The 24,533-nt window shown below is 47.7% G+C and overlaps 1 protein-coding gene across 1 annotated transcript in view; it reads right to left on the bottom strand.

Moving 5' to 3' along the window:
* Nucleotides 1-24,533, bottom strand: part of igfbp5b (insulin-like growth factor binding protein 5b) — a 50,985-nt gene that overhangs the window by 4,816 nt on the left and 21,636 nt on the right. The window contains exons 2-3 of the mRNA XM_030125736.1: nucleotides 4,212-4,426; nucleotides 2,901-3,020 (exon numbers count right to left, since the gene is read on the bottom strand). Coding sequence (XP_029981596.1) covers nucleotides 2,901-3,020; nucleotides 4,212-4,426 — 335 coding nt within the window. The remainder of the gene's footprint in view (nucleotides 1-2,900; nucleotides 3,021-4,211; nucleotides 4,427-24,533) is intronic.

Genomic DNA, 24,533 nt, shown 5'->3' on the forward strand with positions numbered 1-24,533 from the left:
TGCCCCAAGTGGAGGAGTTTAAGTATCTCAGGGTCTTGTTCACGAGTGAGGGAAGGATGGAGCGTCAGATTGACAGACGGATCGGTGCAGCGTCTGCAGTGATGCAGTTGCTGTACCGGTCGGTTGTGGTGAAGAAGGAGCTGAGCCAAGAGGAGAAGCTCTGGATTTACCGGTCAGTCTACGTTCCTACCCTCACCTATGGTCATGAGCTTTGGGTCAGGACCGAAAGGACAAGATCCAGGATAAAAGCGGTCCAAATGAGTTTCCTCCGCAGGGTGGCTGGGCGCACCCTTAGGGATAGGGGGAGGAGCTCAGTCACCAGAGAGGAGTTCGGAGTAGAGCCGCTGCTCCTCCGTGTCGAGAGGGGCCAGCTGAGGTGGATCAGACATCTGTTTCGGATGCCTCCTGGACGCCTCCCTGGGGAGGTGTTCCGGGCATGTCCCACAGGGAGGAGACCTCGGGGAAGACCCAGGACACGTTGGAGAGACTATGTCTGTGGGCTGGACTGGGAACGCCTCGGGGTCCCCCCGGAAGAGCTGGAAGAAGTGTCTGGGGAGAAGGAAGTCTGGGTATCCCTGCTTAGACTGTTACCCCCGCGACCCGGCCCCGGATAAGCGGAAGAAAATGGATGGATGGATGGATGGATAAAGATTAAAAACAAGTAATTATGTCTGTTGTAATATCATTTTCATTTAACATTACGCACGACGTGCAGTAGGGACGAGATGCCACGGTACTTGGCACTGTGCTGTGGTACCTGGTACCGAGCCGTGGTACCAAGCTGAGCTGTGTTACCAAGCCATGGTCCCACGGCGCCATGGCACCTGACACCGAGCTGTGGCACCGAGGAGGTGCCGTGGCACTGCGGTGCCACCGAGGTGCCGCGGCACCACCGGCACCTCGAGCCAAGGTGCCGCAGCACCGAGCCGTGGTACCGGAAGTGAGCCACCGGCGGTGTCTGTGCCTCAATATGCACTCGCTGTCTCTCACGACATGCGCATTAATTCTGAGATGCTTTAAATTTATGACGGTCTCTGGAGAGCTTTATTGGGTGTTTTCATTCAGAGTTTTGTTTTGTATATTTGTGAAACAATGTTAACATTTGAAGGTTTACTATTTTTCCTTAAAAGTTCCCCTTTTGTGTGTGTTACTATTAACTTTATAAAGGTTAAGTTATTAATGTTATCCATTCCTGCATACCTGGTAACAATAAACAGATTCTTCCCTGGGGTGTGGCAGGCAATAAGGGAAAATCGTCGTATAAGCCGCGTCGGAGTATAAGCCGCAGTGTTTAAAGCGTGGGAAAAAAGTAGCGGCTTATAGTCCGGAATTTACGGTAATTACATTTATGAAGGAGTAATTCTGTTGCTAATTCAATTACTTTTTTGGGAAAGTAACTCATAACTGTAACTAATTACTTTTTAAAAGTAATTTGCCCAACACTGAATACTACTGTAGTGCAGGTGTTCACAAAGGGGAGGGGGGGGGGGGGTAATTTTCAGAAACCTCTTGGTGTGGTCCCTGAGGTGGTTCTGACTGATGAAGGCCAGTGTGGATGCAATCGTCCAGTTCTGTCAAACTCACATTGGTTCAGTTCCACATTCAGTTCAATCTGATCTGCAGCGGACCGAACCAGGAAAATAAGAACACAATAATATAGAAATAATGACAACTCCAAACTTTTATCTGTGTTTTAGAGCAAAAAAAGTAAAATTAAACATTGAATATGTTTAGATCTACAAACTATCCTTTCAAAAGATGTGAATAACATGAACAAACTGAACAAATCAGTGTCATTTGAACACTATTCTGCCTCAGTTTATCATTTCCACATGTTCATTAGAACGTACAGATCACAGTGGATCTACAAATGCACCAAACATACAGAACAGACAGAATACTGTTAAAATTACACTTCTCCTAAAACATTTCAGGTTATTCACATTTTCTGTGAATTCTACTTAGTTTTAGTGTAAATCCATGGAAATATTTCCATTTCCAAACAGAGACATTGTCAGTTGTCATTACTTCTGTTCTTCTGACAGTATTGGACTGGTCCTGCCCACTGCAGACTGAACTGGTCTGAATGTGGAACTGGACTCAAAGGATCGGTCAGATCTTCAGTGTAATTTTTGCATTTCCACAGGGCTGGACTGGACCCTTTGGGGGGCTGGACTGGACCCTTTGGGGTGCTGGACTGGACCCTTTGGGGGGCCGGACTGGAGCCTTTGGGGGGCCAGACTGGACCCTTTGGGGGGCCAGACTGGACTCTTTGGTGGACCGGATTTGGCCCCTGGGATGCATGTTTGACACCTGTGGAACAGCCTTTGAAGGAATGATCCTAATACAGAGTTTCCAGGTGTGTAGGAAGTGCTCTTACTTTGAAAGAACAAAGGCTTCATTAATATGACAAACAGGTTCATCATAGGTGGTCTGACAGGTTTGACTAATGGTGTCGCACTAATAAACATACTCAAAAAAAGGGCTAATAAACGTGTAAAACAAACACATGAACCCCCCCGAACCCCTGCATATAAAACTGAACACAGTGAGTCAGATGCCAGGTACCCATAATGCAATGCAAATATGCCCCAGTATCAGTGGGGGCCTCCTGTGTGCATGGGTGGTGGTGGTGGTGGGGGGGGGTGTCACCAGTCTGTGGTACCTTTATTTTGGGGGTGACACGTTTAAAAGTTTGGGAACCCCTGGTCTAGTGAACACATAGTGGTGAGTATTATCTGGACAAAGACACTTCCATAAGCCTCTCAAACAGCTGATCATTCGACTGTTTCCATTTTACTGCCCGTGTCAATGACATTTAAAGTCATGTGACCAACAATAAGAAGTCTAAAACTATCTGAAAGGCTTTTTTAAAGTCCATCAAACGGAGGTGAACTCACTTGTTTGCGTTTGAAGAATCCTTTGCGGTCACAGTTGGGCAGGTACAAGGACAGAGCCATGACCCGAGACGTGTCCTTCATGCCCTGGATGATCCCGTCCAGTTTCCTCCTGCACGGACCCTGCACGCAAAAGACCACCAGAGTCCACAAGAGTCCACAAGAGTCCAGGTCTGGCAGCAGCGTCACAAACACAACATCCTGCCTGTGTTTGGAACTGTTGAAAGGCTGTTCCAAACAATTCCATTTCCCTCAGTTCAAAACACACTTCAAAAGCATGTTATGCTGCATGTCCACTACATGGAACCGGCTCAACTGGACTCCACTCCACTCTGGTACCAGGTCCTATTCCAGACCCTTTCCACTCTGGTACCAGGTCCTATTCCAGACCGTTTCCACTCTGGTACCAGGTCCTATTCCATACCATTTCCACTCTGGTACCAGGTCCTATTCCAGACCGTTTCCACTCTGGTACCAGGTCCTATTCCAGACCGTTTCCATTCCAGGATACTACCCACTTTCCAGTACCTGGTCGTCATAGCGATGCGGTGCGTTCCTCCTACTCGTCTGTTCAGAATCGTTGATAAACTCGCTCGTTGCCTGTTGTCTCGTCAAACTCCTGCTGAATTTTTGCGTCGTCCACCACAGACTGAACCTCCTGACTGACTGGTGTAGTTTTACAGTTTACTGTCATCATGTGGATTCACCTACTGACACATTTACTGTCAACTACTGCATCTGTTTTTGTAAAAGGGCGGGGCACAGAGATGACTCTGACCAATCAGAGGTCTGCAGTGTTTACACAGTGTCACCTTTAGTATCTGGTCCCCAGTCCTGGAACCTCAGCGGAGGTGATACCAAAAAAATAGTACCAGGTACCAGATTCCAAAAAAATAGTACCAGGTACCAGATTCCAAAAAACTAGGACCAGGTACCAGATTCCAAAAAACTAGGACCAGGTACCAGATTCCAAAAAACTAGGACCAGGTACCAGATTCCAAAAAACTAGGACCAGGTACCAGATTCCAAAAAACTAGTACAAGGTACCAGATTCCAAAAAACTAGTACAAGGTACCAGATTCCAAAAAACTAGAACAAGGTACCAGATTCCAGGTCCTTTTTCATAATGGAAACACAAAAAGGCCGAGTGGAGTGGAGCCGGTACCACGTAGTGCAAATGCAGCGTTAATGTCTGATTTAATAATGACAGCAGACAGTGGGTTCAGCTTCTTCTGCCAAACTTCCAGTCTGCCATTTTAAATACAGCAGACCAATGACACTAGATCAAAGCCCGTCCAAACTGTGAACACTTACGAACTCGGGCTCGTGCTTGTCCACAGGCACAGGGGAGTAATCCAGCGCTGAGCCCATGGAGCGCTGCTTTCCCAGCTTCCTCTTCTGCTCTTTGCGTAAAGCCTGGACCTTTTTACTGTTGACTATGTCTTTGGGCAGCAGAGGCACTTTAGCCGGCAGCACGTCGTCTGGAATCTCTGGAGTGACGGCATCTTCATGTTCTCGAGACTCACGATCTACAGCCAAACAAAGAAACGACAAAGAAACGACAAAGAAACAGCAAAGAAACAATGTGAATGAACATCAGATTCTTTACCCAGAACCAGGTGGAACTACAACCGCCACATTTAGGATTGAACTGCACATGAACGTTTTGGCCTGTTGGGGGCAGAAGAACCAGAGGTGTAGAATGCTAACGCTAACATTGACAGATCAGCTGGTACATCTGCATTTAATGCTTTTCTATTTGAGAAGATACAAGAAAGGAGACTGTATCTGCAGGAGTAGATTAAATGTCCCACTACAGACACCTGACCTGACCTGACCTGACCTGACCTGACCTGACCTGACCTGACCTGACCTGAGCTGAGCTGACCTGAGCTGAGCTGACCTGAGCTGACCTGATCTGAGCTGACCTGACCTGACCTGAGCTGACCTGAGCTGACCTGAGCTGACCTGACCTGAGCTGACCTGACCTGACCTGAGCTGACCTGAGCTGACCTGAGCTGACCTGACCTGAGCTGAGCTGAGCTGACCTGAGCTGACCTGAGCTGACCTGAGCTGACCTGAGCTGAGCTGACCTGAGCTGAGCTGACCTGACCTGAGCTGACCTGACCTGAGCTGACCTGAGCTGACCTGACCTGAGCTGACCTGAGCTGACCTGACCTGAGCTGACCTGAGCTGACCTGACCTGACCTGAGCTGACCTGAGCTGAACTGACCTGACCTGACCTGACCTGACCTGAGCTGACCTGAGCTGACCTGACCTGAGCTGAGCTGACCTGAGCTGACCTGAGCTGAACTGACCTGAGCTGACCTGAGCTGACCTGAGCTGACCTGACCTGAGCTGACCTGACCTGAGCTGACCTGAGCTGAACTGACCTGAGCTGACCTGACCTGACCTGACCTGACCTGAGCTGACCTGACCTGAGCTGAGCTGACCTGCTGAGGGTCTGTAGAAAGGTGACGATGGTGTGGTCATAGGTGGACATGTAAACACTGTCGACATTATACAAACAAACAAACAAACAAACAAGAAAACAAACAAACAAAACAAACAAATCAACACAAACAAAGCAAACAAAAACAAACAAGAAAATAAACAAACTAAAACAAACAAATCAACACAAACAAACCAAACAAACAAGAAAACAAACAAATCAACACAAACAAACCAAGCAAATGAAAACAAACAAACAAAACAAACAAACAAAACAAACAAGAAAACAAACAACAAAGAAACAATCAAACAAAACAAAGAAACAATCAACCAAAACAAACAACCAAAACAAAACAATCAATCAAACAATCAATCAAACAAAACCAACCAACCAACCAACCAAAACACTAAAACAAACAAAGAAACAAAGAAACCAACCAACCAATCAACCAACCAAAAAAACCCAAAAACAACCAAACCAACCAACCAAACAAACAAACAAACAAAAATAAACTAAACAAACAACAAACAAAATAAACAAAACACACACAAACAAAACAACAAACAAACAAACACAACAAAGAAACAATCAAACAAAACAACCAAAACAAAACAATCAATCAAACAAAACGAATCAAACCAACAAACCAACCAAACAACTAAAACAAACAAACAAACAAACAAAAACAACCAAACCAAACAACCAAACAACCAAAAAATAAACAAAACAAACAACAAAATGAACAAAACACACACACAAACAAAACAAACAAAAACAAACAAACAAAGAAAACAAACAAACAAATGAAACAAAACAAACAGACAAACAAACCCAGTCAGTGTAACCAGGTGCTAATCCTGTTCTATAAAAGTCTGAACCCTGTGGACCTCTGCTCCTGAGCTCCTGGTTCTGCTCTGGAGGTCTACAGGCCATCCACCAGGACCACAACCAGGACCACAACCAGGACCACAACTAGAACTAGAACCAGGACCAGAACCAGGACCACAACCAGAACCAGGACCACAACCAGGACCACAACTAGAACTAGAACCAGGACCAGAACCAGGACCACAACCAGGACCACAACTAGAACTAGAACCAGGACCACAACCAGGACCACAACCAGGACCACAACTAGAACTAGAACCAGGACCAGAACCAGGACCACAACCAGGACCACAACCAGGACCACACCCAGGACCACAACCAGGACCACAACTAGAACTAGAACTAGAACCAGGACCAGAACCAGAACCACAATCAGAACCAGGACCACAATCAGGACCACAACTAGAACTACAACCAGGACCAGAACCAGGACCACAACCAGGACCACAACTAGAACCAGAACCAGGACCAGGACCATGACTAGGACCACAACCAGAACCAGGACCAGAACCAGAACCAGAACCAGAACCAGGACCAGAACCACACACATAAAGGAGCTCTGTCTGGACTGTAGACTGGAGGAGGTGTAACCCTGCTCATGTTCCTGTCACTGTGGGGACCATGACTGTGTTGTAATTGATCTGAACTAATTATACACACAGACTGTTTTACCATCGAAGACTGGACTGAGATCAGATCTGACCTGGACTACTGGGACTGAGTTTACTGGGTCTGACCTGGACTACTGGGACTGAGTTTACTGGGTCTGATCTGGACTACTGGGACTGAGTTTACTGGGTCTGACCTGGACTACTGGGACTGAGTTTACTGGGTCTGATCTGGACTACTGGGACTGAGTTTACTGGGTCTGATCTGGACTACTGGGACTGAGTTTACTGGGTCTGACCTGGACTACTGGGACTGAGTTTACTGGGTCTGACCTGGACTACTGGGACTGAGTATACTGGGTCTGACCTGGACTACTGGGACTGAGTTTACTGGGTCTGATCTGGACTACTGGGACTGAGTTTACTGGGTCTGACCTGGACTACTGGGACTGAGTATACTGGGTCTGACCTGGACTACTGGGACTGAGTTTACTGGGTCTGATCTGGACTACTGCGACTGAGTTTACTGGGTCTGACCTGGACTACTGGGACTGAGTTTACTGGGTCTGACCTGGACTACTGGGACTGAGTTTACTGGGTCTGATCTGGACTACTGGGACTGAGTTTACTGGGTCTGATCTGGACTACTGGGACTGAGTTTACTGGGTCTGACCTGGACTACTGGGACTGAGTTTACTGGGTCTGATCTGGACTACTGCGACTGAGTTTACTGGGTCTGACCTGGACTACTGGGACTGAGTTTACTGGGTCTGACCTGGACTACTGGGGGAGGGTTAGGGTTAGGGGGAGGAGGAGGAGCCAGAGCTGTGATCACCAGCTGATGCAGCTGTCAGTCAAAGTCCACTTCCTGTCAGCTGATCCTGGTTCCATGTGTTCTGACAGTTCCAATAAAAAAAACTCCAACACTGACTGTTCTGATCCAACACCTGCCCCAAACCAGGACCAGAACCAGACAGAACCAGACTGGAATGGGCCACATCTGCCTTCAGCCAGAACCAGAACCAGAACAGAACCAGACTGGACTGGACCACAATGAACACATGTGGACAGACAGGACTGGACCAGAACCAGAACCACAGCAGAACCCAACACTGTTCAATGAAAACACCAACAAGGACAAACTGGACCGGGTCCAAACTAGACCAACTGGACAGGACTGAACCCACATGGGTTTGGTTTGGTACCCAGGTGCCTCTGGGTCCAGTCCCTTAGACCCAGGTCCAGGTTCCTTTGGGTCCAGTCCCTTAGACCCATGTCCAGGTTCCTCTGGGTCCAGTCCCTTCACTCCAGTCGGTCCCACAGTAGACTGGTTCAGATGTGGATCTGAGGAAAACCCCGTCCCCTCTGGACTTCTATAAGTGTTTGGCTGCTGCAGTCACATGTTGATGCAGTTCCAGGTCCACTTTTAGACCCCCCCCCCCCCCCTGTCCACGCTCTGTGTTTGCCTGCCCCCCCCCCCCCCCCCCTCCTCCATTGTTCTGGTCCACATCTGAAAGTCCCCACAGCCCACATGGACTTTACAGGTCCAGGTCCCTTATCTTTAACCCAGACCCCTCCCTTTGGGGCTCAGCCTCTTAAGCCTAGACCCCCAGGCAGGAGTCCTGTGAGGCCACAGAAACAACCCCCCCCCCTTCCACAGAAACCCCCCCCCCCCCCCCCCCCCCCAGCTTGGCTTAGCTGTACCATCAGTGCAGTTATTGTGGGGACGGTGCCAGGTCCCAAATGGACCACAGGATGACCCTGGTTATATTTATCTGATCCTGGAGCTCAGACCCCGACCCAGACCCAGACCCAGACCCAGGTTAGAGTCCAGCTGCTGTTAGAGGACCAGCCTGGTTCCAAACCCCTTCAGCTGTATGTGGGTCCAACAGAACCTGACAGAACCAGTGGACAGGTTCTGTGAGCTGTTAGTCCACAGAGCTGGACTCAGGACGTCAGCTCCAGAACCAGGTTCAAAGGGTCTGACAGCATGAGAGTCTGGACCCAGGACGTCAGCTCCAGAACCAGGTTCAAAGGGTCTGACAGCATGAGAGTCTGGACCCAGGACGTCAGCTCCAGAACCAGGTTCAAAGGGTCTGACACAGCATGAGAGTCTGGACCCAGGACGTCAGCTCCAGAACCAGGTTCAAAGGGTCTGACACGACATGAGACTCTGGACCCAGGACGTCAGCTCCAGAACCAGGTTCAAAGGGTCTGACAGCATGAGAGTCTGGACCCAGGACGTCAGCTCCAGAACCAGGTTCAAAGGGTCTGACAGCATGAGAGTCTGGACCCAGGACGTCAGCTCCAGAACCAGGTTCAAAGGGTCTGACACAGCATGAGAGTCTGGACCCAGGACGTCAGCTCCAGAACCAGGTTCAAAGGGTCTGACAGCATGAGAGTCTGGACCCAGGACGTCAGCTCCAGAACCAGGTTCAAAGGGTCTGACACAGCATGAGAGTCTGGACCCAGGACGTCAGCTCCAGAACCAGGTTCAAAGGGTCTGAAACAACATGAGAGTCTGGACCCAGGACGTCAGCTCCAGAACCAGGTTCAAAGGGTCTGACACAGCATGAGAGTCTGGACCCAGGACGTCAGCTCCAGAACCAGGTTCAAAGGGTCTGACACAGCATGAGAGTCTGGACCCAGGACGTCAGCTCCAGAACCAGGTTCAAAGGGTCTGACACAGCATGAGAGTCTGGACCCAGGACGTCAGCTCCAGAACCAGGTTCAAAGGGTCTGACACAGCATGAGAGTCTGGACCCAGGACGTCAGCTCCAGAACCAGGTTCAAAGGGTCTGACACAGCATGAGAGTCGGGACCCAGGACGACAGCCCCAGAACCAGGTTCAAAGGGTCTGACAGCATGAGAGTCTGGACCCAGGACGTCAGCTCCAGAACCAGGTTCAAAGGGTCTGACAGCATGAGAGTCTGGACCCAGGACGTCAGCTCCAGAACCAGGTTCAAAGGGTCTGACAGCATGAGAGTCTGGACCCAGGACGTCAGCTCCAGAACCAGGTTCAAAGGGTCTGACACAGCATGAGAGTCTGGACCCAGGACGTCAGCTCCAGAACCAGGTTCAAAGGGTCTGACAGCATGAGAGTCTGGACCCAGGACGTCAGCTCCAGAACCAGGTTCAAAGGGTCTGACACAGCATGAGAGTCTGGACCCAGAACGTCAGCTCCAGAACCAGGTTCAAAGGGTCTGACACAACATGAGAGTCTGGACCCAGGACGTCAGCTCCAGAACCAGGTTCAAAGGGTCTGACACAACATGAGAGTCTGGACCCAGGACGTCAGCTCCAGAACCAGGTTCAAAGGGTCTGACAGCATGAGAGTCTGGACCCAGGACGTCAGCTCCAGAACCAGGTTCAAAGGGTCTGACACAGCATGAGAGTCTGGACCCAGGACGTCAGCTCCAGAACCAGGTTCAAAGGGTCTGACACAGCATGAGAGTCTGGACCCAGGACGTCAGCTCCAGAACCAGGTTCAAAGGGTCTGACAGCATGAGAGTCTGGACCCAGGACGTCAGCTCCAGAACCAGGTTCAAAGGGTCTGAAACAACATGAGAGTCTGGACCCAGGACGTCAGCTCCAGAACCAGGTTCAAAGGGTCTGACAGCATGAGAGTCTGGACCCAGGACGTCAGCTCCAGAACCAGGTTCAAAGGGTCTGACACAGCATGAGAGTCTGGACCCAGGACGTCAGCTTCAGAACCAGGTTCAAAGGGTCTGACAGCATGAGAGTCTGGACCCAGGACGTCAGCTCCAGAACCAGGTTCAAAGGGTCTGACACAGCATGAGAGTCTGGACCCAGGACGTCAGCTCCAGAACCAGGTTCAAAGGGTCTGACAGCATGAGAGTCTGGACCCAGGACGTCAGCTCCAGAACCAGGTTCAAAGGGTCTGACACAGCATGAGAGTCTGGACCCAGGACGTCAGCTCCAGAACCAGGTTCAAAGGGTCTGAAACAACATGAGAGTCTGGACCCAGGACGTCAGCTCCAGAACCAGGTTCAAAGGGTCTGACAGCATGAGAGTCTGGACCCAGGACGTCAGCTCCAGAACCAGGTTCAAAGGGTCTGACAGCATGAGAGTCTGGACCCAGGACGTCAGCTCCAGAACCAGGTTCAAAGGGTCTGACACAGCATGAGAGTCTGGACCCAGGACGTCAGCTCCAGAACCAGGTTCAAAGGGTCTGACACAACATGAGAGTCTGGACCCAGGACGTCAGCTCCAGAACCAGGTTCAAAGGGTCTGAGACAGCATGAGAGTCTGGACCCAGGACGTCAGCTTCAGAACCAGGTTCAAAGGGTCTGACAGCATGAGAGTCTGGACCCAGGACGTCAGCTCCAGAACCAGGTTCAAAGGGTCTGACACAGCATGAGAGTCTGGACCCAGGACGTCAGCTCCAGAACCAGGTTCAAAGGGTCTGACACAGCATGAGAGTCTGGACCCAGGACGTCAGCTCCAGAACCAGGTTCAAAGGGTCTGACAGCATGAGAGTCTGGACCCAGGACGTCAGCTCCAGAACCAGGTTCAAAGGGTCTGACACAACATGAGAGTCTGGACCCAGGACGTCAGCTCCAGAACCAGGTTCAAAGGGTCTGACACAGCATGAGAGTCTGGACCCAGGACGTCAGCTCCAGAACCAGGTTCAAAGGGTCTGACACAGCATGAGAGTCTAGACCCAGGACGTCAGCTCCAGAACCAGGTTCAAAGGGTCTGACACAGCATGAGAGTCTGGACCCAGGACGTCAGCTTCAGAACCAGGTTCAAAGGGTCTGACAGCATGAGAGTCTGGACCCAGGACGTCAGCTCCAGAACCAGGTTCAAAGGGTCTGACACAGCATGAGAGTCTGGACCCAGGACGTCAGCTCCAGAACCAGGTTCAAAGGGTCTGACACAACATGAGAGTCTGGACCCAGGACGTCAGCTCCAGAACCAGGTTCAAAGGGTCTGACAGCATGAGAGTCTGGACCCAGGACGTCAGCTCCAGAACCAGGTTCAAAGGGTCTGACACGACATGAGACTCTGGACCCAGGACGTCAGCTCCAGAACCAGGTTCAAAGGGTCTGACACAGCATGAGACTCTGGACCCAGGACGTCAGCTCCAGAACCAGGTTCAAAGGGTCTGACACAGCATGAGAGTCTGGACCCAGGACGTCAGCTCCAGAACCAGGTTCAAAGGGTCTGACAGCATGAGAGTCTGGACCCAGGACGTCAGCTCCAGAACCAGGTTCAAAGGGTCTGACACAGCATGAGAGTCTGGACCCAGGACGTCAGCTCCAGAACCAGGTTCAAAGGGTCTGACAGCATGAGAGTCTGGACCCAGGACGTCAGCTCCAGAACCAGGTTCAAAGGGTCTGACACAGCATGAGTCTGGACCCAGGACGTCAGCTCCAGAACCAGGTTCAAAGGGTCTGACAGCATGAGAGTCTGGACCCAGGACGTCAGCTCCAGAACCAGGTTCAAAGGGTCTGACAGCATGAGAGTCTGGACCCAGGACGTCAGCTCCAGAACCAGGTTCAAAGGGTCTGACAGCATGAGAGTCTGGACCCAGGACGTCAGCTCCAGAACCAGGTTCAAAGGGTCTGAAACAACATGAGAGTCTGGACCCAGGACGTCAGCTCCAGAACCAGGTTCAAAGGGTCTGACACAGCATGAGTCTGGACCCAGGACGTCAGCTCCAGAACCAGGTTCAAAGGGTCTGACAGCATGAGAGTCTGGACCCAGGACGTCAGCTCCAGAACCAGGTTCAAAGGGTCTGACAGCATGAGAGTCTGGACCCAGGACGTCAGCTCCAGAACCAGGTTCAAAGGGTCTGACACAGCATGAGAGTCTGGACCCAGGACGTCAGCTCCAGAACCAGGTTCAAAGGGTCTGACACAGCATGAGAGTCTGGACCCAGGACGTCAGCTCCAGAACCAGGTTCAAAGGGTCTGACACAGCATGAGAGTCTGGACCCAGGACGTCAGCTCCAGAACCAGGTTCAAAGGGTCTGACACAGCATGAGAGTCTGGACCCAGGACGTCAGCTCCAGAACCAGGTTCAAAGGGTCTGACACAGCATGAGACTCTGGACCCAGGACGTCAGCTCCAGAACCAGGTTCAAAGGGTCTGACACAGCATGAGAGTCTGGACCCAGGACGTCAGCTCCAGAACCAGGTTCAAAGGGTCTGACAGCATGTGAGTCTGGACCCAGGACGTCAGCTCCAGAACCAGGTTCAAAGGGTCTGACACAGCATGAGAGTCTGGACCCAGGACGTCAGCTCCAGAACCAGGTTCAAAGGGTCTGACAGCATGAGAGTCTGGACCCAGGACGTCAGCTCCAGAACCAGGTTCAAAGGGTCTGACACAGCATGAGTCTGGACCCAGGACGTCAGCTCCAGAACCAGGTTCAAAGGGTCTGACAGCATGAGAGTCTGGACCCAGGACGTCAGCTCCAGAACCAGGTTCAAAGGGTCTGACAGCATGAGAGTCTGGACCCAGGACGTCAGCTCCAGAACCAGGTTCAAAGGGTCTGACAGCATGAGAGTCTGGACCCAGGACGTCAGCTCCAGAACCAGGTTCAAAGGGTCTGACACAGCATGAGAGTCTGGACCCAGGACGTCAGCTCCAGAACCAGGTTCAAAGGGTCTGACACAGCATGAGAGTCTGGACCCAGGACGTCAGCTCCAGAACCAGGTTCAAAGGGTCTGACACAGCATGAGAGTCTGGACCCAGGACGTCAGCTCCAGAACCAGGTTCAAAGGGTCTGACAGCATGAGAGTCTGGACCCAGGACGTCAGCTCCAGAACCAGGTTCAAAGGGTCTGACAGCATGAGAGTCTGGACCCAGGACGTCAGCTCCAGAACCAGGTTCAAAGGGTCTGACACAGCATGAGAGTCTGGACCCAGGACGTCAGCTCCAGAACCAGGTTCAAAGGGTCTGACACAGCATGAGAGTCTGGACCCAGGACGTCAGCTCCAGAACCAGGTTCAAAGGGTCTGACACAGCATGAGAGTCTGGAGTCTGTGGGGGGGCGTGACTAGCAGAAGTGGGTCTTTGGCCGGTGTGTGTGCTGCACTCTGAAAATAATCAGCTGAACTCAGACCCGGGTCTGTGTTTGGACTCAGACCCGGGTCTGAGTTTGGACGGGTCCTGGTGTCTCCCTCTCAGACTGGAGGTTCTAACGTCTATAAAAAAATCTGTCAAACACACATTCCATGTACGCAGTGAAAATATGAACATATGAAAATACGAAAATATGACTATATGAAAATATTAATACATGAAAATACAAAAATATGAATATATGAAAATACGAAAATATGAAAATACGAAAATATGAATATATGAAAATACGAAAATATGAATATATGAAAATATGAATATATGAAAATATGAATATATGAAAATCCGAATATATGAAATTATTAATGTATGAAAATATGAATATACGAAAATATGAATATATGAAATTATGAATACATACAAATATGAATATATGAAAATATGAATATGTGAAAATATGAATATACAAAAATATGAATATATGAAAATATTAATATACGAAAATATGAATATAAGAAAATATGAATATATGAAAATATGAATATACGAAAATATGAATATATGAAAATATGAAAATATAAATATATGAAAATATTAATATATGAATATGTGACTGGAAAAGGACTGTACGTCTGTACACTACTGCAGGTGGACTGCTGTTGTATTCAGTGTAGTTGTGAACAGTGGTGCTGTTGGTTCTATACATGTAGGATGTTGGTTCTATACAGGTGCTGTTGGTTCTATACGGGTAGGGTGTTGGTTCTATACAGGTGCTGTTGGTTCTATACATGTAGGATGTTGGTTCTATACAGGTGCTGTTGGTTCTATACATGTAGGATGTTGGTTCTATACAGGTGCTGTTGGTTCTATACATGTAGGATGTTGGTTCTATACAGGTGCTTTTGGTTCTATACAGGTGCTGTTGGTTCTAAACAGGTGCTGTTGGTTCTATACATGTAGGATGTTGGTTCTATACAGGTGCTGTTGGTTCTATACAGGTGCTTTTGGTTCTATAAAGGTGCTGTTGGTTCTAAACAGGTGCTGTTGGTTCTATACATGTAGGATGTTGGTTCTATACAGGTGTTGTTGGTTCTATACAGGTGCTGTTGGTTCTATACAGGTAGGATGTTGGTTCTATACAGATGCTGTTGGTTCTATACAGGTGCTGTTGGTTCTATACAGGTAGGATGTTGGTTCTATACAGGTGCTGTTGGTTCTATACGGGTAGGATGTTGGTTCTATACAGGTGCTGTTGGTTCTATACATGTAGGATGTTGGTTCTATACAGGTGCTGTTGGTTCTATACATGTAGAATGTTGGTTCTATACAGGTGCTGTTGGTTCTATACGGGTAGGATGTTGGTTCTATACAGGTGCTGTTGGTTCTATACATGTAGGATGTTGGTTCTATACAGGTGCTGTTGGTTCTATACATGTAGGATGTTGGTTCTATACAGGTGCTGTTGGTTCTATACATGTAGGATGTTGGTTCTATACAGGTGCTGTTGGTTCTATACATGTAGGATGTTGGTTCTATACAGGTGCTTTTGGTTCTATACAGGTGCTGTTGGTTCTAAACAGGTGCTGTTGGTTCTATACATGTAGGATGTTGGTTCTATACAGGTGCTGTTGGTTCTATACAGGTGCTTTTGGTTCTATAAAGGTGCTGTTGGTTCTAAACAGGTGCTGTTGGTTCTATACATGTAGGATGTTGGTTCTATACAGGTGCTGTTGGTTCTATACAGGTAGGATGTTGGTTCTATACAGGTGCTGTTGATTCTATACAGGAAGGATGTTGGTTCTAAAAAGGTGCTGTTGGTTCTATACAGGTAGGATGTTGGTTCTATACAGGTGCTGTTGGTTCTATACAGGAAGGATGTTGGTTCTAAAAAGGTGCTGTTGGTTCTATACAGGTGCTGTTGGTTCTGTACTGGTGTTGTTGGTTCTATACTGGTGCTGTTGGTTCTATATAGGTGTTGTTGGTTCTATACAGGTAGGATGTTGGTTCTATACAGGTGCTGTTGGTTCTATACATGTAGGATGTTGGTTCTATACAGATGCTGTTGGTTCTATACAGGTGTTGTTGGGTCTATACATGTAGGTTGTTGGTTCTATACAGGTGTTGTTGGTTCTATACAGGTGCTGTTGGTTCTATACATGTAGGATGTTGGTTCTATACAGATGCTGTTGGTTCTATACAGGTGTTGTTGGGTCTATAAAGGTAGGATGTTGGTTCTATACAGGTGCTGTTGGTTCTATACAGGTGTTGTTAGTTCTATACAGGTGTTGTTGGTTCTATACAGGTGCTGTTGGTTTTATACAGGTGTTGTTGGGTCTATACAGGTAGGATGTTGGTTCTATACAGGTGCTGTTGGTTCTATACAGGTGCTTTTGGTTCTATAAAGGTGCTGTTGGTTCTAAACAGGTGCTGTTGGTTCTATACATGTAGGATGTTGGTTCTATACAGGTGTTGTTGGTTCTATACAGGTGCTGTTGGTTCTATACAGGTGCTGTTGGTTCTATACAGGTAGGATGTTGGTTCTATACAGATGCTGTTGGTTCTATACAGGTGCTGTTGGTACTATACAGGTAGGATGTTGGTTCTATACAGGTGCTGTTGGTTCTATACATGTAGGATGTTGGTTCTATACAGGTGCTGTTGGTTCTATACAGGTGCTGTTGGTTCTAAACAGGTGCTGTTGGTTCTATACATGTAGGATGTTGGTTCTATACAGGTGTTGTTGGTTCTATGCAGGTGCTGTTGGTTCTATACATGTAGGATGTTGGTTCTATACAGGTGTTGTTGGTTCTATACAGGTGCTGTTGGTTCTATACATGTAGGATGTTGGTTCTATACAGGTGTTGTTGGTTCTATGCAGGTAGGATGTTGGTTCTATACAGATGCTGTTGGTCCTATACAGGTAGGATTTTGGTTCTATACAGGTGCTGTTGGTTCTATACAGGTGTTGTTGCGTCTATACAGGTAGGATGTTGGTTCTATACAGGTGCTGTTGGTTCTATACAGGTGCTGTTGGTTCTATAAAGGTAGGATGTTGGTTCTATACAGGTAGGATGTTGGTTCCATACAGGTGCTGTTGGTTCTATAGAGGTAGGATGTTGGTTCTATACAGGTGCTGTTGGTTCTATATAGGAAGGTTGTTGGTTCTAAACAGGTGCTGTTGGTTCTATACAGGTAGGATGTTGGTTCTATACAGGTAGGATGTTGGTTCTATACAGGTGCTGTTGGTTCTATACAGGTAGGTTGTTGGTTCTATACAGGTGTTGGTTCTATACAGGTGCTGTTGGTTCTATAGAGGTAGGATGTTGGTTCTATACTGGTGTTGTTGGTTATATACAGGTGTTGTTGGTTCTATACAGGTGTTGTTGGTTCTATAAAGGTAGGATGTTGGTTCTATACAGGTGCTTTTGGTTCTATACAGGTGCTGTTGGTTCTATACAGGTGTTGTTGGTTCTATACAGGTGTTGTTGGTTCTATAAAGGTAGGATGTTGGTTCTATACTGGTGGTGTTGGTTCTATACAGGTGCTGTTGGTTCTGTACAGGTGCTCTTGGTTCTATACAGGTGCTGTTGGTTCTATACAGGTGCTCTTGGTTCTACACAGGTGCTGTAGGTTGTATACAGGTAGGTTGTTGGTACTATACAGATAGGTTGTTGGTTCTCCACAGGTGCTGTTGGTTCTATACAGGTGTTGTTGGTTCTATACAGGTGTTGTTGGTTCTATAAAGGTAGGATGTTGGTTTTATACTGGTGGTGTTGGTTCTATACAGGTGCTGTTGGTTCTGTACAAGTGCTCTTGGTTCTATACAGGCGCTGTTGGTTCTACACAGGTGCTGTAGGTTGTATACAGGTAGGCTGTTGGTTCTATACAGGTAGAATGTTGGTTCTATACAGGTGCTCTTGGTTCTATACAGGTGCTGTTGGTTTTATAAAGGTAGGATGTTGGTTCTATCCAGGTGCTCTTGGTTCTATACAGGTGTTGTTGGTTCTATACAGGTGTTGTTGGTTCTACACAGGTGCTGTTGGTTCTATACAAGTGCTGTTGGTTCTATGCAGGTGTTGTTGGTTCTATACAGGCGTTGTTGGTCCTATACAGGTAGGATGTCGGCTCTATCCAGGTGCTGTTTGTTCTATACAGATGTTTTTGGTTCTATACAGGTAGGATATAGAACCAACATCCTACCTACACCAACAGGTGCTGTTGGTTCTATAAAGGTAGGATGTTGGTTCTATACAGGTGCTGTTGGTTCTATAAGGTAGGATGTTGGTTCTATACAGGTGCTGTTGGTTGTATACAGGTAGGTTGTTGGTTCTATACAGGTGCTGTTGCTTCTATAAAGGTAGGATGTTGGTTCTACACAGGGACTGTTGGTTCTATAAAGGTGCTGTTGGTTTTATACAGGTAGGTTGTTGGTTCTACACAGGTGCTGTTGGTTCTATTAAGGTAGGATGTTGGTTCTACACAGGTGCTGTAGGTTCTATACAGGTAGGTTTTTGGTTCTATACAGGTGCTGTTGGTTCTATACAGGTAGGTTGTTGGTTCTATACAGGTGCTGTTGGTTCTATCAAGGTAGGATGTTGGTTCTACACAGGTGCTGTAGGTTCTATAAAGGTGCTGTTGGTTCTATAAAGGTAGGATGTTGGTTCTACACAGGTGCTGTTGGTTCTATACAGGTGCATTTGGTTCTATAAAGGTGCTGTTGGTCCTTCACAGGTAGGTTGTTGGTTCTATACAGGTGCTGTTGGTTCTATAAAGGTAGGATGTTGGTTCTACACAGGTGCTGTAGGTTCTATACAGGTAAGTTGTTGGTTCTACACAGGTGCTGTTGGTTCTATACAGGTAGGTTGCTGGTTCTATACAGGTGCTGTTGGTTCTATAAAGGTAGGATGTTGGTTCTACACAGGTGCTGTAGGTTCTATAAAAGTAGGTTGTTGGTTCTATACAGGTGCTGTTGGTTCTATAAAGGTAGGATGTTGGTTCTACACAGGTGCTGTTTGTTCTATACAGGTGCTCTTGGTTCTATAAAGGTGCTCTTGGTTCTATAAAGGTAGGATGTCGGTTCCACACAGGTGCTGTAGGTTCTATACAGGTAGGTTGTTGGTTCTATACAGGTGCTGTTGGTTCTATACAGGTGCTGTTGGTTCTATAAAGGTGCTGTTGGTTCTATAAAGGTAGGATGTTGGTTCTACACAGGTGCTGTAGGTTCTATACAGGTAGGTTGTTGGTTCTGTACAGGTGCTGTTGGCTCTATACAGGTGCTTTTGGTTCTATAAAGGTGCTGTTGGTTCTATAAAGGTAGGATGTTGGTTCTACACAGGTGCTGTAGGTTCTATACAGGTAGGATGTTGGTTCTACACAGGTGCTGTTGGTTCTATACAGGTGCTGTTGGTTCTATAAAGGTGCTGTTGGTTCTATACAGGTGCTGTTGGTTCTATAAAGGTGCTGTTGGTTCTATAAAGGTAGGATGTTGGTTCTATACAGGTGCTGTTGGTTCTACACAGGTGCTGTTTGTTCTATAAAGGTAGGATGTTGGTTCTACACAGGTGCTGTTGGTTCTATACAGGTGCTGTTGGTTCTATAAAGGTGCTGTTGGTTCTATACAGGTGCTGTTGGTTCTATACAGGTGCTGTTTGTTCTATACAGGTGCTGTTGGTTCTATAAAGGTGCTGTTGGTTCTATAAAGGTAGGATGTTGGTTCTACACAGGTGCTGTAGGTTCTATACAGGTAGGTTGTTGGTTCTATACAGGTGCTGTTGGTTCTATAAAGGTGCTGTTGGTTCTATAAAGGTAGGATGTTGGTTCTACACAGGTGCTGTAGGTTCTGTACAGGTAGGTTGTTGGTTCTATACAGGTGCTGTTGGTTCTACACAGGTGCTGTTGGTTCTACACAGGTGCTGTTGGTTCTATACAGGTGCTGTTGGTTCTATAAAGGTGCTGTTGGTTCTACACAGGTGCTGTTGGTTCTATACAGGTGCTGTTGGTTCTATAAAGGTGCTGTTGGTTCTATACAGGTGCTGTTTGTTCTACACAGGTGCTGTTGGTTCTACACAGGTGCTGTTTGTTCTATAAAGGTAGGATGTTGGTTCTACACAGGTGCTGTAGGTTCTATACAGGTAGGTTGTTGGTTCTATACAGGTGCTGTTGGTTCTATAAAGGTGCTGTTGGTTCTATAAAGGTAGGATGTTGGTTCTACACAGGTGCTGTAGGTTCTATACAGGTAGGTTGTTGGTTCTATACAGGTGCTGTTGGCTCTATACAGGTGCTTTTGGTTCTATAAAGGTGCTGTTGGTTCTATAAAGGTAGGATGTTGGTTCTACACAGGTGCTGTAGGTTCTATACAGGTAGGATGTTGGTTCTACACAGGTGCTGTTGGTTCTATACAGGTGCTGTTGGTTCTATAAAGGTGCTGTTGGTTCTATACAGGTGCTGTTGGTTCTATAAAGGTGCTGTTGGTTCTACAAAGATAGGATGTTGGTTCTATACAGGTGCTGTTGGTTCTACACAGGTGCTGTTTGTTCTATAAAGGTAGGATGTTGGTTCTACACAGGTGCTGTAGGTTCTATACAGGTGCTGTTGGTTCTATACAGGTGCTGTTGGTTCTATAAAGGTGCTGTTGGTTCTATACGGGTGCTGTTTGTTCTATACAGGTGCTGTTGGTTCTATAAAGGTGCTGTTGGTTCTATAAAGGTAGGATGTTGGTTGTACACAGGTGCTGTAGGTTCTATACAGGTAGGTTGTTGGTTCTATACAGGTGCTGTTGGTTCTATACAGGTGCTGTTGGTTCTATAAAGGTGCTGTTTGTTCTATAAAGGTAGGATGTTGGTTCTACACAGGTGCTGTAGGTTCTTTACAGGTAGGTTGTTGGTTCTATACAGGTGCTGTTGGTTCTATACAGGTGCTGTTGGTTCTATAAAGGTGCTGTTGGTTCTATACAGGTGCTGTTGGTTCTATACAGGTGCTGTTGGTTCTATACAGGTGCTGTTTGTTCTACACAGGTGCTGTTGGTTCTACACAGGTGCTGTTTGTTCTATAAAGGTAGGATGTTGGTTCTACACAGGTGCTGTAGGTTCTATACAGGTAGGTTGTTGGTTCTATACAGGTGCTGTTGGTTCTATACAGGTGCTGTTGGTTCTATAAAGGTGCTGTTGGTTCTATAAAGGTAGGATGTTGGTTCTACACAGGTGCTGTAGGTTCTATACAGGTAGGATGTTGGTTCTATACAGGTGCTGTTGGCTCTATACAGGTGCTTTTGGTTCTATAAAGGTGCTGTTGGTTCTATAAAGGTAGGATGTTGGTTCTACACAGGTGCTGTAGGTTCTATACAGGTAGGATGTTGGTTTTACACAGGTGCTGTTGGTTCTATACAGGTGCTGTTGGTTCTATAAAGGTGCTGTTGGTTCTATACAGGTGCTGTTGGTTCTATAAAGGTGCTGTTGGTTCTATACAGGTGCTGTTGGTTCTATAAAGGTGCTGTTTGTTCTATAACGGTAGGATGTTGGTTCTACACAGGTGCTGTAGGTTCTATACAGGTAGGATGTTGGTTCTACACAGGTGCTGTTGGTTCTATACAGGTAGGATGTTGGTTCTATACAGGTGCTGTTGGTTCTACACAGGTGCTGTAGGTTCTATACAGGTAGGTTGTTGGTTCTATACAGGTGCTGTTGGTTCTATACAGGTGCTGTTGGTTCTATAAAGGTGCTGTTGGTTCTATAAAGGTAGGATGTTGGTTCTACACAGGTGCTGTAGGTTCTATACAGGTAGGTTGTTGGTTCTATACAGGTGCTGTTGGCTCTATACAGGTGCTTTTGGTTCTATAAAGGTGCTGTTGGTTCTATAAAGGTAGGATGTTGGTTCTACACAGGTGCTGTAGGTTCTATACAGGTAAGATGTTGGTTCTACACAGGCTCTGTTGGTTCTATACAGGTGCTGTTGGTTCTATAAAGGTGCTGTTGGTTCTATACAGGTGCTGTTGGTTCTATAAAGGTGCTGTTGGTTCTATACAGGTGCTGTTGGTTCTATAAAGGTGCTGTTTGTTCTATAACGGTAGGATGTTGGTTCTGCACAGGTGCTGTAGGTTCTATACAGGTAGGATGTTGGTTCTATACAGGTGCTGTTGGTTCTATACAGGTGCTGTTGGTTCTATACAGGTGCCTTTGGTTCTATAAAGGTGCTGTTGGTTCTATACAGGTAGGATGTTGGTTCTATACAGGTGCTGTTGGTTCTACACAGGTGCTTTAGGTTCTATACAGGTGCTGTTGGTTCTACACAGGTGCTGTAGGTTCTATACAGGTAGGATGTTGGTTCTATACAGGTGCTGTTGGTTCTACACAGGTGCTGTAGGTTCTATACAGGTAGGTTGTTGGTTCTATACAGGTAGGATGCTGTTATGGAATGTTTGATGACTTGTTGATGGTGGTGGTGTCGGACTCTGTGTTGTTGTTTGTTTTAAGGATGAGGCCTGTGCATGTGTCTTTGGAGGCAGTCTTCGTCTATTTTTTTTTTTTTTCTGTTCCTGACAGAAGTGACAAAACACAAAAACCTGCGGTCAGCGCCTCCTGTCAAACAAGCTGCTCTCATGCAGAAATCTGGAACAGAAGGGAAGGGGTAAAGGTGCAAAAACTCTGGTTATGTTGCGCGGTGTCACACTGTAAATTGCTCGTTGGGGAACAGACTCAAACTCAAAGTTCCACATACTGACTGGGAGGCCCATAATGTCAGGTACCAACCAAAAGAAATGAAAATAAAATGAACAGATTTGGTGTCATTATAACAATACACTATGTCCATCCCACACTGCTGAAATAAGTGACCCTGTTACACAGACAGAGCAGCGATCCTGAGCAGGTTCTGTTCACAGTGTTGAGTTTGACTGTCGTTGATAGACTACCCTCAGTATTTTAATCTGTCAAAATGACGGAAGGTCGTCACAATTTTGTCATTAAAAAAAAAAATCCGTCAATGACAGAATATTTTCAGTTAATGCGACCTGTGCTGCTGGAGTCCCTCAGGGAATGGTGCTCGTTCCCTTCCTTTTCACCCTGTACACCTCTGACTTTATACACAACACCAACAGCTGTCAGATCCAGACGGTCCCTGATGAGTCAGCCACTGTTGGCTGGGGGGGGGGGGGGGGCAGCTGGAGTACAGGTGGCACCAGGAAAACAAATGGTGACTGACTTCTACAGACCACTACCCCCCCACCCCAACTGGTGAACACTGGGCTTGGGGGTTCAGGAGGTCCTGCTCTGTCCTGGGGTGGGGGTTCAGGAGGTTCTAGCATGGACAAACAGCTCTGACCCACGACATCAGACCATGGAGGATCAGAGCAGCACCCCCAGGTCCAGATGTGGACAGGTAGATTCAGACTGAGCACCAGTGGAACCCTGTCCTGGATGACTCTCATCAGGACCATCTGGACCCTTTGACTCCCATCTGGACCATGAACCTGGGTTCTAGGTCCTACAGTAATAGTTCGGGTCAGTACTGGAGGGTTCGAGGGTCTGTGTTTGACTCCATAAAGTCAGACCAGCCCAGAGCAGACCTGGACCAGATCCAGGTGAGTCCAGTCAGCCCAGCCCAGAGCAGACCTGGACCAGATCCAGGTGAGTCCAGTCAGCCCAGCCCAGAGCAGACCTGGACCAGATCCAGGTGAGTCCAGTCAGCCCAGCCCAGAGCAGACCTGGACCAGATCCAGGTGAGTCCAGTCAGCCCAGCCCAGAGCAGACCTGGACCAGATGCAGGTGAGTCCAGTCAGCCCAGCCCAGAGCAGACCTGGACCAGATCCAGGTGAGTCCAGTCAGCCCAGCCCAGAGCAGACCTGGACCAGATCCAGGTGAGTCCAGTCAGCCCAGCCCAGAGCAGACCTGGACCAGATGCAGGTGAGTCCAGTCAGCCCAGCCCAGAGCAGACCTGGACCAGATCCAGGTGAGTCCAGTCAGCCCAGCCCAGAGCAGACATAGACCAGATGCAGGTGAGTCCAGTCAGACCAGCCCAGAGCAGACCTGGACCAGATGCAGGTGAGTCCAGTCAGACCAGCCCAGAGCAGACCTGGACCAGATCCAGGTGAGTCCAGTCATGTGTCCTCCTTCACTCAGACCAGAGGATCCAGAGCAGGTGCACCTGACACCACCTGTTTAAATATTCACACCTGCACAGGTAGACTTCATCAATATCCCAAAGGTTCCAAACACAGACCATCAGGTTCTGCTGTGGGTCTGGTCTGTTCTCTGCTGTCTGTTCCAGACTGGGATAGAACTATTTACACAGAAAAACAGAACCAACAACAGAGCACGCTCTCCTAAAAGTCAGAGGAGTTCCCACATGAACCCACCAGCTGTGAACTGCCTTTGATTCAGTCTGACAGAACATCTGGACCACACACAACAGACCAGTGAACAGAAGATCTGATGAAAGCTGCTGCAGACTTTTGTGTCCAGTGTGTCCTCAGGTCCGTCCGTCCTCAGTCCTACGCTCAGTTTCATTGGTCTGTTCGTCTGTCTGTCATTCCTCAGCTCAGTCTCTCCTATCACAGTGAACACTTTCTTAGATCCATCCATCGTAAACAAACCCATGTGTTCACATTCAGAACAGGACGAAACTGGAGCATCTGAGGAATTTTTTG

This window comes from Sphaeramia orbicularis, chromosome 21, assembly GCF_902148855.1.
Source record: "Sphaeramia orbicularis chromosome 21, fSphaOr1.1, whole genome shotgun sequence".
NCBI classification, from domain to species: Eukaryota; Metazoa; Chordata; class Actinopteri; order Kurtiformes; family Apogonidae; genus Sphaeramia; species Sphaeramia orbicularis.